General features: G+C 56.3%; 2 protein-coding genes across 5 annotated transcripts; one reads left to right on the top strand and one right to left on the bottom strand.

Annotated features, from left to right (window-relative positions):
- Window positions 1-664: 664 nt before the first annotated feature.
- On the bottom strand, window positions 665-5474 carry ZBTB3 (zinc finger and BTB domain containing 3). Its single transcript, XM_039546229.1, has 2 exons — window positions 4656-5474; window positions 665-3623 (listed from the first exon to the last, which is right to left on the bottom strand). The coding sequence occupies exon 2, from the start codon at window positions 3569-3571 to the stop codon at window positions 2174-2176; it is 1398 nt and encodes a 465-aa protein (XP_039402163.1). The 5' UTR covers window positions 3572-3623; window positions 4656-5474; the 3' UTR covers window positions 665-2173.
- Window positions 5073-16270, top strand: LOC120408979 (5'-3' exonuclease PLD3-like). 4 transcript variants are annotated; one of them, XM_039546220.1, is made up of 13 exons: window positions 5073-5112; window positions 8623-8955; window positions 9164-9262; window positions 10050-10484; window positions 10990-11180; window positions 11439-11622; window positions 11726-11840; window positions 12005-12132; window positions 12438-12638; window positions 13014-13153; window positions 13647-13812; window positions 14500-14599; window positions 14887-16270. In XM_039546220.1, the coding sequence occupies exons 2-13, from the start codon at window positions 8761-8763 to the stop codon at window positions 15078-15080; spliced, it is 2148 nt and encodes a 715-aa protein (XP_039402154.1). In that variant the 5' UTR covers window positions 5073-5112; window positions 8623-8760; the 3' UTR covers window positions 15081-16270. The 4 variants fall into 4 exon arrangements, with proteins under 4 accessions (XP_039402154.1, XP_039402150.1, XP_039402155.1 ...); XM_039546216.1 differs by lacking the exon at window positions 5073-5112 and adding an exon at window positions 5495-5641; XM_039546219.1 differs by lacking the exon at window positions 5073-5112 and adding an exon at window positions 5547-5641 and having other exon boundaries at window positions 8539-8955.
- The last annotated feature ends 520 nt before the right edge of the window (window positions 16271-16790 follow it).

Below are 16790 nucleotides of genomic sequence, written 5' to 3'. Positions count from 1 at the left end.
TGTGTGAGAATTTTTCCTCCTCACAGAGTTGAGAGGGGAGTAGAAAAATTTCTTCCTGATTCTTACTTTCCTACAAACTAATTCTCATCTGGGTGGGAGTTCTGCCCCCTAGAACAAAGCATCTTGGAGGCCCCCTTTCCATGGCACAAGAGTGATATTCCTGTGCTGCTTCTGGAGTCTGGCTAAGGTAGGTAGGTGCACAGCAGTTTGAAGCTGGAAATCCCATCAGAAGGGGGCTCTGAGGGTCTCCCCTCTGGAGTTGGCCAGAAGCCTGGGTTTGTCTTCCCCCTATGCCTACCTCATTCTTCTCATGCTCGTGCTATTCTTAGCAAGGTTGAGTAAACTATGGAATCTCACCTCAACCAGCCCTTGTGAGTGGGGCTTGGTGCTGTTCACCTCTCAGGCCCTGCTCCAGACCAACAGTGGCTAAATAACCATATCACCCCACCAAGGGGGTTGCCTCAGGCCAACTGCCTGTGTAATAATGGTAGGGCCACAAAGACTGAACTCCCTCCTCCACTGTAGGAGTGAATCAGGTGGTGCTGCAGCAGCCTGTCCTGTGGATAAATGGACTTCTTTGTCAGCCTGAACCAGAGAGGCCAGAGCTGCCAGAGCTGCAGTGGAGCTGACCCCTCTGACACCAAAATGTGCTGGAGAGAAGAGACCACAGCACAGACAGCGGAAGCACTTGGTGCTAGTTTTACTATAGAACTTGTGTCCTGGGCAGTGACCCCAACTCCTGGCTTTGTACAGAAATGAGTCCTGGAAGCACTTTCACTCTGGGCTTTATATTTAGAGGATCAAATGAGTTGGATAAAAGGTGGCAGCTCTGGGCTGTTGGGTTTGGTAGGTGGAGGAGAAGGGCTGATATGAGGACAATTTAATAGCACAGCAGCTTGTGGAGTCTGTCCCTCCCCCTGGAGTGAGCAGGAACCCTGTTGCATTCACTGCTGGGGCAGTGTGGGGGGACAAAGAAGTATTAACTGGGAGGGGCAACTTGAGCTTAAAGAGCAGCTGGTTAGGGCCATGGGGTGGTGTTGAGCAGTTGGGGGCCCAAATGCTGCCATGACACTAAAAACAATGGGAATCAGAAACTCTTAGCCTGGAACCTTAGGAGGGTTTTCAGGAGCGGGTTTCTTGGCTTTAGGTGTTTTCTACCAATCTGCCCTTCTGCCCAAAGGCTCCACAATAAGCAGCACAGACAAAACTGGTACAAACCATCCCATGCAAATAACCCACCTTTCACCTTTTTGTCCCTTCCTGGGTGGTTTGCAGAAGGGCTAGTTGGCCCTAAAGCCTCATAGCTGCTGGGAACTTATCCTCCGGGATGTTGGGCTACTCCCCACATTCTCTGGGAGCTCATTCCTGGGGGACTGGAAGGGCCACCCCCATTGGTGGGAAACCATTTTTAAAAACCTCACTTTATATCCTCTTGAAAAGAGAACCACAATTTGCTTAAAAATAAAACCTTAAAAGCAGGGAGCCTCTGTCTAAGGCGGATTAAGATGGAGAGTAACTTTCAAGGAGACAGTGTCTGGGCATAAGTTAACCTTGGCAGGGCTAAAACAACCAAGAGAAGGGTCAGCACTGGGAGTGGATGGTGAGGGAAATGAAGTTTGTGTGTCTGCTCAAACTCACTCTGAAGTAATCACTCTAAACCCCTCTCTGTGCAGAGCTCCTGCCCAGGGTAATAATAACCCTGACAGTCAGATACTGTCCTGGGTCTGAACTCCCAGCTGCTGTTACCTACTCTGAGCATAAATATATAAGGAAGTGTTTCCTGGTTAGAATTTAAATTATTTTGATCAATGCAGCTATTTCCAAACTATTTACAAAGCTGGCAGCAGTCCAAGGGGGAAAGGCCAGTGTAGTGTGCCCAGCACAGGTCTACCCTGTATAAGAAATGACAGTGACTCCTTCCAGCAGGCAGGGAGGTGGTACATGTGGCTTAGGCAGGAAGATGACTGATCAAGGGCATGAACCAGAGCAGCTGCTAGTTTGGAGTTAGGTCCCTGTGTCTCCTGAATAGAGTTCAAAATTCCCTGCTAGCATCTGGGGGGGCCTCACCACACCCCCAACCCATCTCTACAGGAGAAAATCCAAAGGCTTCCCCTGTACTGCTTAGCAGCGTCCGGCTTGTCTTATATCCCTGAGTGGGGCAGATGTGGGTTCACTACGAAGGGTTCTCCACGTCCTGTTTACAGCGCTTGGCTGCCAGGTCTTCATTGTGGGCCTTGCGGATGTGCCTGTACAGGTCCCCAGACTGGGTGTAGCTGCGCATGCAGTAGCGGCACTCATAGGGGCGCTCGCGTGTGTGCACAGTGGCATGGCGCCGCAGCGTGTAGGAGCAGGAGAAGGTCTTGCCACATGTCTTGCAGGTGGGGACGTCCTCAGTGAAGATACCAAAGTTGGGGTGTGCCTCGTACTCTGGCAGGTACATCTGCTCATGCAGCGGTGGTGTCACCATGTTGGAGTAGCCCTGTCCACCCGGCACTGGGATCATATGGTAGGGGAGATGCTCCTGTGGAAGGAAGCCGCCCTCTGAGGACACCTCCTCCATGCCACTGGGCTCCTCAAAGCCATCGGGGTGGCGGTTGCAGCCCCCAGCTGGTCCCACCTCCACTGTGGGCCTCTGGAAGATGCTCTCCATCCTCATTTCCATGCTCCGCCTCTCCAGCTGCTCCACTGTGTCCGGCTCCTCGTCAGAGATCACAATGGCTTCCACCTTCACTTTGATGGGGCCCCTGTTCAGCTCCTTGGGGTAGAAGCCATCTAAGTTGCCCACCCGTGGCTCCACAGCTAAGCTTTCAGGGATGGTTTCCAGGCTGGATGGTGCCTCTGCCACATTGCCTGGGGGAAAGTAGCTGTGGGAGATGGTTTCGGTGGAGCTGCTGGGGCTGGACAGGGACAGGTCTGCAGTGGCTGGGGGGAGAGGCCTACCCAAGACAAGGCCACGGGGGGAGTCACCCTCCATGCCTGGCTGGGTAGTATCTGCCATGTCTGCAGTTGGTGCTGGAGGCTGCTGGGGGCCTGCTTTCTCCAAGTGGTTATTCTTCCACTCCTCCTTCTTGTTCTTTCCTGCCTCACACAGATGCAGAGGTGGTGGCAGGACCTCAGGGCTCTGCAGCTGGCACTTGGAGGTGCTGGGCAGGAACTCAGAGCTGGCTGGGGAGTCCTCCTCCTTCTTAGTGCTGTCAGCCTCTGCCAGTGCCCGTGCCTGCAGCTTCTTCTTGCAGACCTTGACAATGTCATTCATGTGCAGGTAGCTTGCTGCAGCCAGCACATCCTCCACTGGAGTGTCGTTGAAGGCCAGCATGCCCTGGTACATGAACTCCAACAGCAGCCCGAAGGCCGGTGCTGTGACAATCTCGTTGTTGATGCAGACGAGGTCCCGCTTGTCCAGCCGCTCTTTGTAGAACATGTGGAAGAAGGTGCTGCAGGAGGCCAGCACGGCCCGGTGTGCTAGGAACTGGGTGTTGCCCACCATGATGGTGCAGTCGCAGAGGAAGCCCTGGTGTCGCTGCTCTCGCAGGCTCTGCAGCAAGTGCTTACTGTGGTCAGGGAACTCCATGCTGAAGGATGGTCAGGAGGATGGAGCAGCAGCTGGCATAACCCTGAGCCCCCTGGGAATGGGGGGAGGGGGAAGAGAATCAGAGTTACCTTGGAGATGAAGGGGCTGACGAAACATCCCTTCCCCACCAGACAGCCCCATAATGGGCCCTCATGCCTCTCATCTATCCCCTTGCTGCCTCAGCTTGAGCTCTGTTCCCTCTTGGGCTCTGTGGGGGCCTCACTTGCCCTGCATCTTTCATTATCTGCCCCTTGCCTGCCCCCATCCCTTTCTCCTTCAGCCTGCCCCATTGTGGGCCCTCACACCTCATGCTGAGCCTCTTTATCCCCTTCCCGCTGCAAAGTGTCCTATCCAGAATCTCCTCTTCCTGTGGGCTACAGTAGCCAGAAGCCCCTGCTCCCATCATCCCCCTACACAGGACCCCACCCCAGATTTGGGCTGGAAGCTGGTGCCCCCCAATATTCCCCAGCATTGGCTGTTGCCTAGAGCAGGCATCCCCCATTCTAGCATGGCTGGCGTGTGTTAACATGACCCAGTGTCACCTTCCCCTACGTGACCCTGAGATGGGAGAGGAGCCTGTAGGAGTTTTAACCTGGGAGGGGAGAGGGCTGGCGCAGGGGTCCCGGCTCTAGGAATGGGGCCTCAATGGGGATGGGGAAGCCTGGGCAGGGAGGAGATGGTTGCCCCCAACATTACAGCCCAAACTAGGTGAAGGGCACTTGGGATGTCAGGCCAGGGCTGCTTGGGGGGGCAGGCAGGGGGCTGATGGGGGGGCATGGGGGGTGGGAGGAGCCGGGCTCAGGGGGATCCTGGTTTAGGGGTCTAGGGCCAGAGAGCGCCTGTCTCAGTTCGGGGGAGCTGGGCCGGGGGAGGGGGTCCCAGTATGGGAGAAGGGGCCAGTTCTGGTCCCGCGTGAGGGGAACGGGGCCGGGGTCCTCGGTGGGGGGGGGGGGTTGGAAAGAGGCCGGTTCTGGTCCCGCGTGAGGGGAACGGGGCCGGGAGGGTCCCGGTGCGGGGGGAAGCGAGGGCGGCTAATCCCGGCCTAGGGGGTACTTTGCCCCCCAGTCCCCACATCCCCACTCACCACAAAGCCGCGGCCTGAAGGGATCCGCCTACTCCCGCCCCCTGCTGCCTGCCTTTGCCACTTCTCCAACCTCTGCTGTTCCATTGGCTCGGAATCACTGTCAGTCTCCGGTTTCCCCCGAAGATTGGATATCGGCTGCTGTCATTCAATCCCCATTCCCGTCGATTAGTTTGAAGCGCCCGTCCATCAACTCGACTCATCCGTTGATTGGTTTACCATAAACTGTCACGCTCACCCTCTGCTCGCTGACTGGCCGCAGAAATATATGCCTCAGCCCTTCACCAATCTCAACGGGCACTGGTCAGACTCGGCTCCTCCCACTGATTGGTCAACGCCTGGTGTCAGTCCACCAGTCCCCCTGGTGATTGGTGAACTAACCTGGCCCGCCGTTTCGTGTGGGGGTGGGACTACGGTCTCCATAGTAGCCGGTGAGCGGTGAGCGTGAGGGAGAGGCGGGGTGAGCGACGCGGGAGCTATACTGTGTCTCTCGAGGTTGCGCGGCAGAGCAATAGTCTCTGTTTTCTTGTTATTCGTTTGCTGCGATGCCTCAGCCGTGGCCCCCTCCCCGCCCTGCGCGCCTCACCCGGGCGGGGCGGGCTCTCCTCCCCCTTGGGGTGTCCGTGAGGCAGCCGATGCCCGACGGTGTGTCCCGGCCCCTCCGTAGGGGCCCCTGCTCCCTTCCCCGGGGTGCGGCGGCCGAGGGGCGCCTCCGGCCGTGGCCCGGCTCGCGGTGGCCTGGCTCGGGGTGGCGGGCGGGGGTTCGGCCGCCAGGGGGAGCCGCGCCGCGCCGCGGGCCCAGGCCGGCGCGTTGCCAGCTGTCATTTCAAACCAGCCCCGGGGTTTGAATGTCAACGGGCGCGGGAGCCGGGCCCGCCTCTTCCTTCCCCGCCACTCGCCCGCCCGGCATGAGGAGACGGGGCTCGCTGCGCGCGGGGACTCCCGTGAGGCGCTCCACGCGCCTGGCGCAGAGTAACGCGGAGGAGCCGGTGAGAGCAGGGGGCGACCCCGCGGGGGGCTTCGAGGGGGCGGGACCGGGGAGCCCCGCGGCTCGGGCAGGGCGGCCCCGGCTCTGGGTGCGGCCGCGGGCGCCCTGGCCCGGCCCCAGGCCCTCAGCGGCTTTTAGGGGCTGGGGTGCAGGCTCTGGCCGGCGGGGCGCCCCCCGACCCAGCCAGCACCAGGGCCCCGCGGGGCGCCTCCCCAGCCCTGGCCGGCGCGCTCGGCTGAGGACTCAGCCCCCGGAGCAACCTGGCACTCGGAGCTCGGCCTGCGGGGCCAGCAATGCCGGGGCTCCCACACCCCCCAAAGCTGGTGCCGCTCGGTGGGTGACGCGCGCGGTCCGAGGGTTTGTCATAGCGCCGGGACCCCCCCTGCGCTGGGCAAGGGCAGAACAGGGAGAGGGGCCCGGGCCAGAGAGTCAAGTTGTGGAAAAGCTGCGCTGCTCTAGGCTGTGCCTGCCCGACAGCACCGCGGCACCGGTGCCTGCAGCTCCCCTGCTGTGACATCCCGGCTTGCTGCAGCGCTGCGTGGGGTTCCCCCGAATGGCTGGGTCTGTCGCTGTAATAAATCCTCCCTCCCAGCAGCCTAGCGGGGTCTAGCCCAAGGCTTAGGTCAGCTTAACTGTCTCCTGCGTGTGACTTTTTCACAACCCGGAGGCAGGCAGCTAGATCAAGCCAAGTTTTAGGTGTAGACCAGGCCCTAGTCTCATGCTAATAAACCATCGATTGTCATCAAGTCACCTCAATTTTCTCTTGGATTAAACAATCTGTAACTGCTGCATAGGGAGGAGAGTTAGCAGCTGTCAAAGGCAGAATGCCATCCAATGGTTGGGAGCTGAAAACTGAGAAGAAAGGCACGTTTAACAGTGGGTGTAATTAACCATTAGAACAATTTACCCCCCCCCCCCATGGTGGATCGCTCATCACCTGCAGCCTTTACATTATGACTGGATGATTTGTCTAGTTCTGCTTTCGCTCAACCAGACATTATAGGGTACAGTTGAGTGGGAAGTGATTTTGAGACTTTTCAAGAGTAAAAACCTTCCTGCATCAGGCCAAAGTCATGAACTGAATTCTTTTTTTGCTTTGTGTTAATCAAACTGCTTCCTTCTGAGAGTTGTGACTTCTTCCTCCACCTTTTTTCCCCCAGTGTAAATGAAATTACTTTTCAAAACAAAAACCAGAACTTTGTTTTGAGAGTGGGATACTGCAGCAACTTCCCAGTTTGTTTTTCCTTGAATTTTTTCCCCCTCAGGGCAGGAAATTCATTAAACCCAATACCTTTTCAGGAACAGTTGGAGTTTTGACATTTTTTGGCTAAAGTGTTTTGTTAATAAATCTCCAGCCAGTGCTAGTTCTGGACTTGAGGCAGGAACTACCGTACAAGGTTCTCTAGCCCGTGCTATGCAGGAGATTAGTTTACGTGATCAGAATGGTCCCTTCTGGCTCTAAAATCTCTGACACTGTATTGCCTAGAACTCCAGCCAAGATCAGGACTCTGCAGAGACAGGTGCTTTGTCAACACACAAGAGCCACTCCCTGCCCTGGAGAGCTCACGCTGTTCTGTACTCGACAAAGGCTGGGAGGGGAGACAGATAGATTTGCCCAACATCATGTTTTTGGCAGACCCAGGACTAGACCCTAATCCAGTGACCTAGCCACTAAAACACACTGCCTCCCTATGCCTTGGAGCTCTCCTTGCCTTAGTGTTGGAATGAAAGAAATGTCAGCAATTCACTGACATCTAACTAAACAGCCTGAATAAAAACCCTGTTTCTGCTCAGAGAGTCAGGTTTCACTTCCTTGTCACTTGTGGTGTCACAAACCCACCAATTCTTCCGTTGCCTGTAGAGCCACTGCAGGTGGGCAAGGGCTGAAGTTTTAGATTTAAAAAAAAAACCAAAACACAACCAAGGAAAAGTGACCAAAGTTCATTTTACAAAGAAAACACCCCTCTGTGCCAAGAACAAACTTTCAGCCCCAAGGGGCAATTTCTTACCTGGGATTTGGAGTTACCTCAGGGGAAGTCTCTCACCTAGCATCCTTAGGGGACTATACTGGAGAGAGGTTTGGGCACCTGGTGTCCTCTCCCTCCTGATGGTTTATTACCCTGAGGCGCAGGGTCTCACTGTTCTAAATCCAGTATAGCCAACCCCCAAAACACGAACCAATCAAGAGGCAGGCCAGGTAGCAAGGTTACACACTCTGGGTTCAGACCCTGCTACTTGCTCAGTTTTTCTTCCATCCCACATCAGACCACCCCCCATAGCTGGTGTTTTCACAGTACTGCTCTTCTGGGGGTGGTTTAGTACTATAACCCCCCCTATTTCAGTTTATCTGGGCTTCTGCTTGCTTCTAGCAGGTTCAGTCCTCCTAATAAGCTGCAACTTAGACTTACTCCTCAACAAATACATATGCTCTCTCCAACCCCTCTGTGGCTGCCCCTTATGTTCCCCAGCAGGCCTGGTTTCTAGTTACATGCCATCGTCAGGGTCCCCTGGTGTAATTCCCTTCACCTGGGGAAGTGGGCTAAGTTTAGCACAGGTGAGGCTGAGCCCCTCCTCCCCCTTAAAGGACCAGTTCACCTCTGACCAGCCCCAAGAAATAATGTAATTTAAAAACAAGAATAAATGTATGTTCCTTTTCATTTGAGCTCTTAGGGTCATGCCCAGGTCACATCTAGGGACTGTTAGGAGCATACCTGGGTCATGTTTTCAAGCTTTTCTCTGCAATCACGAGGGTTAGAAACTTACTCTTTTTTAAGGGCAAGCTGCAATTCTTACAGGAGCTGAGGCTTTAGGTAAAGTGCCAAATGTAATGAAGATTAACAGCGCTGTAAACTACAGTCCCTTGTTAATTTGTAATCTCTGATGAAATTGAGTCTGCAGATGTGGGAAACTCCCAGCATCAGTGTCCAACTCCTATTCTGCCTGGGAAAGGAATATTAATCAGGGCCCCACGCTCCTCTACAGGTCCTGAGAGAGGTGCCCAATGCTGAGGGAGGGAGCTTGCCCCTCGTTCTGCAGCCCCGGGCCAGCATCAAGGCCCACAAACTGCATCTTACTCCAGCCCGGGATCCATCGCCCACTCGAGCCAGTGACCCTACCCCCATGCCAACTCTGGAGCCCTCATCTGGGTCAGCCCTGGAGCCCTTGCCAATATTAACCAGGGAGCCTCCACTGCCCCAGCTCAAGGATGAACCCACCAGGACTGTGATGAAGAGAGGCCTATCCCGGAAGCCAGTAGCAAGGCTGGAGGCTTCCAGGAGCAAGAGATGGGTGGCACTGGACCAAGATGCCCACTTGGTGAGTCACTCTGTCTTGTCTGTGCTGGCTTGCATGTCTGGTTCTGGAGTGATCCCCTCTCCCATTCTCCCTCACCCCTACTCCACAGGGATTGGAGGTTTGGTGCTGTACAGACCTATGCAGATGGGCTGCTGTCTCCATTAGCCCCATGTAGCGTCTCTCAGAGACTGGCAGAGCTGATATCTGGCTATTTCTGTTTCCCTTCCAGTCACCCTATGTGAGACTGAATAGGCTGCAGATGTCAGAGGAGGATGAAGAAAAGGAGGAGCTTTTCCCCACCCGAAGTGAGAGCTCAGGGGAGAAAGAGGTAATGTGGTCCCTCCCTTCTCTAGCCTCTATGCCTCAGCCATCCAGGATTTCCCCCTAGAGGTGAGAGGAGTGTTCTGTGTCCACAGTCCCTTCTGCTGAGGCTGCCCACAGTGGGACCAGTCAGGAATAGTTGTGCTGGGGACATCTGCCTGATGGACTGGGGTCAGCAAACAGCTATCAGATTAGAATGGGTTTCAGTCACTATTGATCTGGGGCTGGATCAGAGCCAGCACCCCCTAGAGAGAAAAGGCCCCGTGTCCCATTTCCCAGCCTCCTGAGCCAACCAGTCCTCCCTGATGCTGAGGCTGGATCGGAGCTGATGCCTCCTAGCAGCAAAAGGCCCCTTCTCCCACGCCTGACCTGACTGAGCCAGCCAGTCCCTCTACACTGGGACAGGATCAGAGCCAGGGCGCTTTATCAGTGAAAGCCCCATATGCCATTCCCTGCCCCCCAAGCCCTGTAGCCCCATGGACAGTCTGGCCCTCCCATGAGTAATAGGGGTCTTGGGTTGTGGCTCTTGCTGATGCCACCCAGCCTACTCTAGGTGGGGCGTGGAGCAGCCTCACTGTGGCTGGCTAGCAGACCCTCATGTTAGGCATAGGTAGTGGCTGATCCCAGGTCTCAGGCTCTGCAGCTCCCCCTCCCCCAACTTGTACCCCTCTATTGCTCAGTGCTCTTTTAGGCCATTCTTATCCTTGCACCAGAGGGACAATGCTTGGGGGGCTGGGGGCTGCCTCTCAGCCAGACTAAGGACCACCCTTTGGCTTGGCTGTCTCCCACTGCAGAAGCTGAACCTGGACTGGCAAGAGTTCAGAGATGAGAGAGCCCAACTGCAGGTGCTGGAGACTGCGCTGCCTGCCTCAGAGACCGCCACTGTCACAGAGATCACGGCCCCCAGGCTGCAGGGCAAAGCGGCCAGCAACACCCCCAGGCTGCAGGGCACAGCTATCTGGCTGCAAGGCAGGGCAGCCAGCAGTCTCCCTAGGCTACAGGGTGGGGCCCCCAGGTTGCAGGACAGGGTGCAGATCAGCACCCCCAGGTGGCAGAGTGCAGCTCCCAGACTGCGGAGTGTGGCACCTGGGACGCCAGGTCTGACAGAGACAGATACTCCCAGGGAGCGGCACGTTGCCCATGGAACACCAAGCTTGGCGATGTGGACAGAAACTGCAGCACTCAGGTCACCAGCCCCCAGACCCAAGAGCCCAGGGAAGCAGAGCAAGGTAAAGGAGAAATCCACTCTTCTGCACTGGAGTGTCCAGGCATTCTATGTGCTGAGCTCCCTGCTCCATGTCTGCGCTGGGTGCCTAGCATAGTCTCCCTTTAAACAGCTGACCCATTTCCTGACAGCCATGGCAGCTCCCCTCAGAGCCATACCCTAATGCCACAGGCAGGAAAGTAAGAGCTCAGAGTTGCCTTCTCACACTGGCTGGGGGGCAGTCTCGGCCTGCGAGAGGGCATTATTGGCTCAACCGCTGCTGGATGGAACATTCCCTGCCATGGAGAGCACTGTGCTCAGCAACCTTTCCCTGCAGCATCGGGTTCTGGACGCTACTACTTGGGAGAGAGCAGACCTGGTCCAACCAGCCCCTGTCCTGTCCCTGGAAGGGTTGGATGGACACAGATGTGGGCCCTTGTCCATGGGGCTCCTGGAGAGGTGTCCCTTTGTTATGTCGGTTCCTGCCTCAGGCAAGGCTCCACACTAAGCGCTATTCTCTCTCTTGTTAGCTTTTCCTTTTCTCCTCCACCTGCTGCATCCTTCTTTCCTTCCTGCTCATCTTGGGCTTCTCTGGTTGGTTCCTGTGGGAGCACAGCAGCCCCGTCTCTGACCTGGGGTTGATGGAGCAATGGCAGCTGGGCTGGAGCCATGTCGCCAGCCTGTGGAGAGAGCCAGAGGAGGAGTGCAGCTCACAGTGCAGGTAAGGGATCCTGCAGGGGGCAGGCTGTCACACGGAGGTGGTGGGCAGTAGCACATAGCGACAGCACAGGCTGTGCAGGCAGTAGGTAGCAGATGGCTGTGCTTGCCCTCGGACTCAGCAGATCCTTGGCGTGGAAGGGAGCTGGATTTTGCTCTGGTCTCTGCTTGTCCTGGCAAGTACTGATGCCCTCGCTACCCCTGTTGAGGAGTCCGTCTCCTAACCCTGCCCATCTCGCCTCTCTCTCTGTGGCTGCTGCAGTTTGGTGCTGGTGGAAAGCATCCCCGTGGGCCTGGATTACAACCACTATAGCCCCCGTCACCTCCCCATTTTCCAGGCCTGGATGGACCTGTTGGATGCTGCCAACCACTCTGTAGACATCGCAGCTTTCTACTTCACTCTCCGGGACTCAGACATGCAGGAGGAAGAACCCTCATCCTGGCAGGTGGGGCTCAGCACAGGCGGAGGGAGCCCTTGTCCGCTCCTGTTCTGCAGTGAGAGGGAAGGAAGGGGTTGCTAAGCAATAACACTCATGCTGCTCCCTGCAGGGCAGGCAGGTGTTGGAGAAGCTGCGGGACCTGCCCTCTCGGGGGGTGAAGCTCAACATTGCTGTGAACAGCCCCCAAAAGTCTGACCGAGACACCGAGGAGTTGGCCAGCAAAGGTAACACAGGGGTCGGGACAGCCCTCGAGCCTGGGTGGGGATAGGGGCATGAGGAGAAAGGGGCAGACAAGACCCCAGCCAGCTGGGCTGGGATAGCCAGGCTGAGAGAAGCGGGAAAAGATGTCTGTGTGTCATGGCCACTGTTCTGCTGGTGCCCCCTGCAGGTGCAGACATAAAGTATGTGGAGTTGGAGCGCCTGACTGGGGGAATTGTGCACACCAAGTTCTGGGTGGTGGACGGCAAGCACGTCTACATTGGCAGCGCCAACATGGACTGGCGCTCGCTGACACAGGTACCACAGTGGGTAGAGGGTGGACAGAGGGGAGGTTACTCACAGGGACTGGCGCTTGGGGGAGGGTTTGGGAAGGGGGGAGGTGTGCTCACAGGGACTGGGGCTCACTCTTCTGGGTCCCTGTGAGGCAGGGTTAGGACTGGAGCTGGGGCTCATGTTGGAGTTGGGCTTGGGTGGTGAGGCTGGCTGCCCACTGAGGCTGCACTCACTCTCCTGGGGTTTAGAGTTCAGCCTGGCGCTCCTGTTAGAGCTGGAGCAAGGTCATGTTTGCTGCATGGCTGTTCCCAAAAACCCATGCCTTGCAGGTAAAGGAGCTGGGTGCTGTGCTCTACAACTGCAGCTGTGTGGCCGGTGACCTGCACCGGATCTTCGCCATGTACCGTGCATTGGGAGGGCAGGGGGCCTCACTCCCGACAGTGTGGCCAGCTTATGTCTCCGCAAAGTCCAGCCTTAGCCGCCCCCTGAAGCTGCAGCTCAATGGCAGCAGTGCAGAACTGTACCTCTCTGTAAGTATCCAAGTAGGCTCTGTCGGGTCAGGCAGCTCATCATGGCTGCTTCCTGGACTCTGTATATCCCGATACCTCCTCTGCCATCCTGGGGCCCAGTGCTCAGCCACTGCCTGCTGGCACTGCTGGGGGTTGCACAATATTGGCACAGCAGCTGGATGGCTCTCCAGTGCATGGGGGGCAGCCACCTAGGACTCCCTGCCAGGGGCCTCTCCCTGTCTTAGGAAGTCCTGTTACTCGTTTCCCAGAGTCTGTGCTGTGGCACATACTGACCCTGTGGGGTTCTGGGCCCCAGAAAGCCCTGTCATTCACTCCTGGATTCTGTGCTAACACACATCCTGCCTGTCTCTGTACCTGTGTTTGTTTGTCTTGCAGAGCTCCCCTCGCGCTCTCTGCTCCACAGGCCGTACCCCAGACCTCACAGCCATTGTCAGCACCATCCAGGATGCCCAGGCCTTTGTCTACATCTCGGTGATGGACTATGTGCCCCAGTGCACCTTCTGCCAGCCCAAGAGGTGGGGGCCACAGGATGTGCAGGCTGGAGGTGGGGTTCAGGCAGTCAGCTCCCCTGACATTGTCTCTTCTAGACATAGCTGGGAGTCCCGTGCTATCCTCCCCCATGAGGCTGGCGGCAGGGACAACCTGGGCTCTGCAGACAGCGAGGATGGGGAGGAGAGACAGAGGGTCAGACACAGGCTGGCACTAGTGAATGTCAGATAAATGGCTAGGGGGTGGGCAAGGTGGGGCGCTGTTACCAGGGAGCTGGGCAGAGGGGGTGGGGGGGGGGCTGTGCTATGACTTGGGGACTGGGCTGGTTGGGGAGAGAGGGGAGGGCAGTTGGGCAGCTCTGACCCAGAGGGTGGGCAGTTGGGAGACCATGGCCTGGGGGCTGAGCAGTTGTGAGGCTGTGGCCCAGGGTCTTGGCATTTGGGGGGCTATGGCTGGGGAGGTGTTGGATGTGAGACCAGGTCCTGTCCCCTGACCTGGTCTCCTTGGGCTGCCCTCTAGGTTCTGGCCGGTCATTGATGATGCACTGCGTGCTGCGGCCTGCAACAGGCACGTGAAGGTGAGGTTGCTTATCAGCTGCTGGCAGCACTCAGACCAGTCCATGTTCCTGTTCCTGGAGTCGCTCAGTGTCCTCAGCCGGGAGCCTCTGGGCTGCCCTATCGAAGTGGTGAGTCGTGGAGTGGTGCAGGAATAGGGACCTGAAGTGCCTGGGGCTGGAGCTGGAGCTGGCTGGATCCTGAGGGGACCTTTCCACTCCATGACTCAGCCTAGGGGCCAGCTGGTAGGAAGTTCTCTCTGTCAGTGCCCTGCATTGGCAAGGGGTCACAGATTACCTGTGTAATCTTTTTCAAGCTTTGTGTTGAAAAGTTCTCAATTAATATTAAGTTGTTAAAGCTAAAGTGCAATAAAACCCATCTTAGTTTTCAGTTTTGAGCCTCTAGTCAGTTACAGAAAATGTATTTAGTAGAGGGCCACTAGATGGCACTTTGAATGCTACAACCAAACTATTAAAAAGAAAAATCATTAGATAAGCAAACAGGCATGCGGTTATCACTTACACAGTACTACAATCTTAGGCCAGATCTACACTCTAAACTTACATTGGAATAATTATGTTGCTCATCCAGGGTCGTGTCCTTGCTAACTCTTACTTTCTCATAACATGGTATCTCCAGCTTATCTCTAACTTTCTCACACTAGCAATGTCAGTTTTCCATACTCCTCTATACTTAGGTTTTGGGCCTAAGTTAGCTTAACTTCTACTTATTTCTTAACCTAAACCATCCTTTATAGGTTATACCAGGACATGCTGGACCTGTAGGCTCAAAGGTGACTTTGTGTTTGTCTCTTTCAGAAACTTTTTGTTGTCTCCGCATCGGCTGAGCAGAAACTCATTCCCTTCTCCCGTGTCAACCACAACAAATACATGGTGACCGACCGCCTGGCCTACATTGGTGTGTGCCTCCCCAGCTATGGGGTGGGGGTGGGATCAGCCCAGGGGTCTGGAATCATGGGCTAAGGAGGCCAGGGAAGCCATCACTGGGACCAGTTACAGCATCTCAGAGTCCACTTATGGGTGGGAGTGTTGAGAGCCAAGACTCCTGGGTTCTTCGTCAGAACTGGGAGGGGAGTGGAGTTCAGTGGGTTAGAGCAGAGGAGGGGTGTTAGCCAGGATGGAGCCCCTGAATGACTCAGTGTTGATTCCCTGCAGACTTGATGATGTTTGCTCCTCTCTCGGCAGGCACCTCGAACTGGTCTGAGGATTACTTCACCAACACTGCAGGGGTGGGGCTGATCGTCAACCAGAGTGAGGCTGCCCCTGGGGTTACCCAGCTCACCCTGCGGGAGCAGCTGGAGGCTGTGTTCCAGCGGGACTGGAGCTCTCCCTACTCACAGCCACTCAGCCCCAAGCCCAGCTGTGCCGCCAAGAACTGAGAGCAGTTCCCTGCCCGAATGCTGGGCCAGGCCCAGGACCTCTCCTCAGCTGGATGTACATTTGCAGCCTCCCTTGGAAATCCAGCCCTGTGGCAGCTTGCACCAGACTGCTTCTGCTTTTGCTCCCCCCTGCTCCGGGAGGGATCCCACTAGCCAAAGAAGGACCAGTGCAGGCAGCAGCAATGAAACACCCAAGGGGACCCTGGATGCCAGCATGTGACTTGCCATGGTGCATTAGTGCCGTGGTGCTTGCCTCCTGGCTGCACTCTGAAGCTGGGGGTTTGGGGCCCTGGCACGTGGACATTAGCTAAATCTCAGGCATAGGCACCAACTTGGTGGGTGCTCTGGGGCTCAAGCACCGGTAGGAAAAACATAGGGGGTGCTCAGCACCTCCCAGCCACAGCTATTGTGTGGTGCCTGTGACTGGCCGCTGAACAGCTATTTGGCAACTAATGGAAGGCACTCCGGGGAGGGTAAAGAGGACAAGCAGCAGGCAAGAGGGTTGGGGGGATTGGGGGAGGAGCAAGCAGTGAGAAAAACAACTCAGTGCCTATGGTCTCAGGGTCTAAAACCCTCTCCCAGAAGGGATGGGCACCTTCATGGGGAGAGGAGCTAGCCTTAAATTTTATTTGGGAACTGAACTTCTCCAGTTTCATGACGGGTATTTGTTTTAGGTGGGTCCCACTTACAGGTGCTGGATTGGAACCTTGCTTCCTGCACTCAGGGCTGGGGGAGGAAAATAAGTCTTGGGGAAGTGGCAGGAAGAAATAGGAACAAAGGTAGTTCATAGGCTGCAAGCCAATGCAAAGTGGCACTGCCCCAGGGCTGAATGGAAGAGCTGGTTGCAGCAGTGCCTCAGGGCTAGATGTGTCTTGCTATATTGCAGGGGCCTGGGCCCTTGTCCTGTGGCCCTGCCAGTTATGATGCCATTTTAGCGGTTGAACCAATGCAGATTTGGAGAATACAGTTTGGTGTGTGGAGAGCGATACAGCCAGCACCAAGAGCTGGGTGCTACAGCTGTGGCCATAGGTGCTCGAGGAACAAAGAGCCACAGCTACCTAAAGGCACTTAAATGCAAAATGTTTGGGTTTAATCTGTCCCTTGACCACAGGGTCGTGGTCTCAAAGTGCCAAGGGCTGCGGATCTCCAAAGGTCTCCCATCGCTTTGTGAACTGATAGGATCTCCTCTGGGGCAGGGTGATTATGGCTCAGAGACAATCTCCCAGGAGGTGGGGTAGGGCTCAGAGAGGGTCTCCCCCTCTTTCCAGGACTGCCAATCCATTTATTGTATTGCTTACCATAGAGGATATTGCACTAGTTTAGGGAAGTGGCTTAGGGGACTGAGCATGTGTGTTTAATGTTGGGCAGGGTCCATATGTGTGTATGTGGATCTGAGCACTTGGTGCTCTCAAACCAAGATGCTAGGTGTGCATGGGGAATGGGAAGCGGTGGTGGGGGTTTGCTGGGGGAGGGACAGGCAATGGGAAGCTGTGACATACTGTGAGGGGCAGCCAGGGGCGGCTCTAGGAATTTCGCCGCCCCAAGCACGGCTGCACGCCGCGGGGGGCGCTCTGGCGGTTGCCAGTCCCGCGGCTCTGATGGACCTCCCGCAGGCGTGCCTGCGGATGCTCCACCGGAACCGCGGGACCAGTGGACCCTCTGCAGACACGCCTGCGGGAGGTCCACCGGAGCCGCCTGCCGCCCTCCCGG

This window comes from Mauremys reevesii, linkage group 7, assembly GCF_016161935.1.
Source record: "Mauremys reevesii isolate NIE-2019 linkage group 7, ASM1616193v1, whole genome shotgun sequence".
NCBI lineage: Eukaryota > Metazoa > Chordata > Testudines > Geoemydidae > Mauremys > Mauremys reevesii.
The sequence above is the reverse complement of the archived record's forward strand: the minus strand, read 5'-3'. Positions and strand labels throughout refer to the sequence as shown.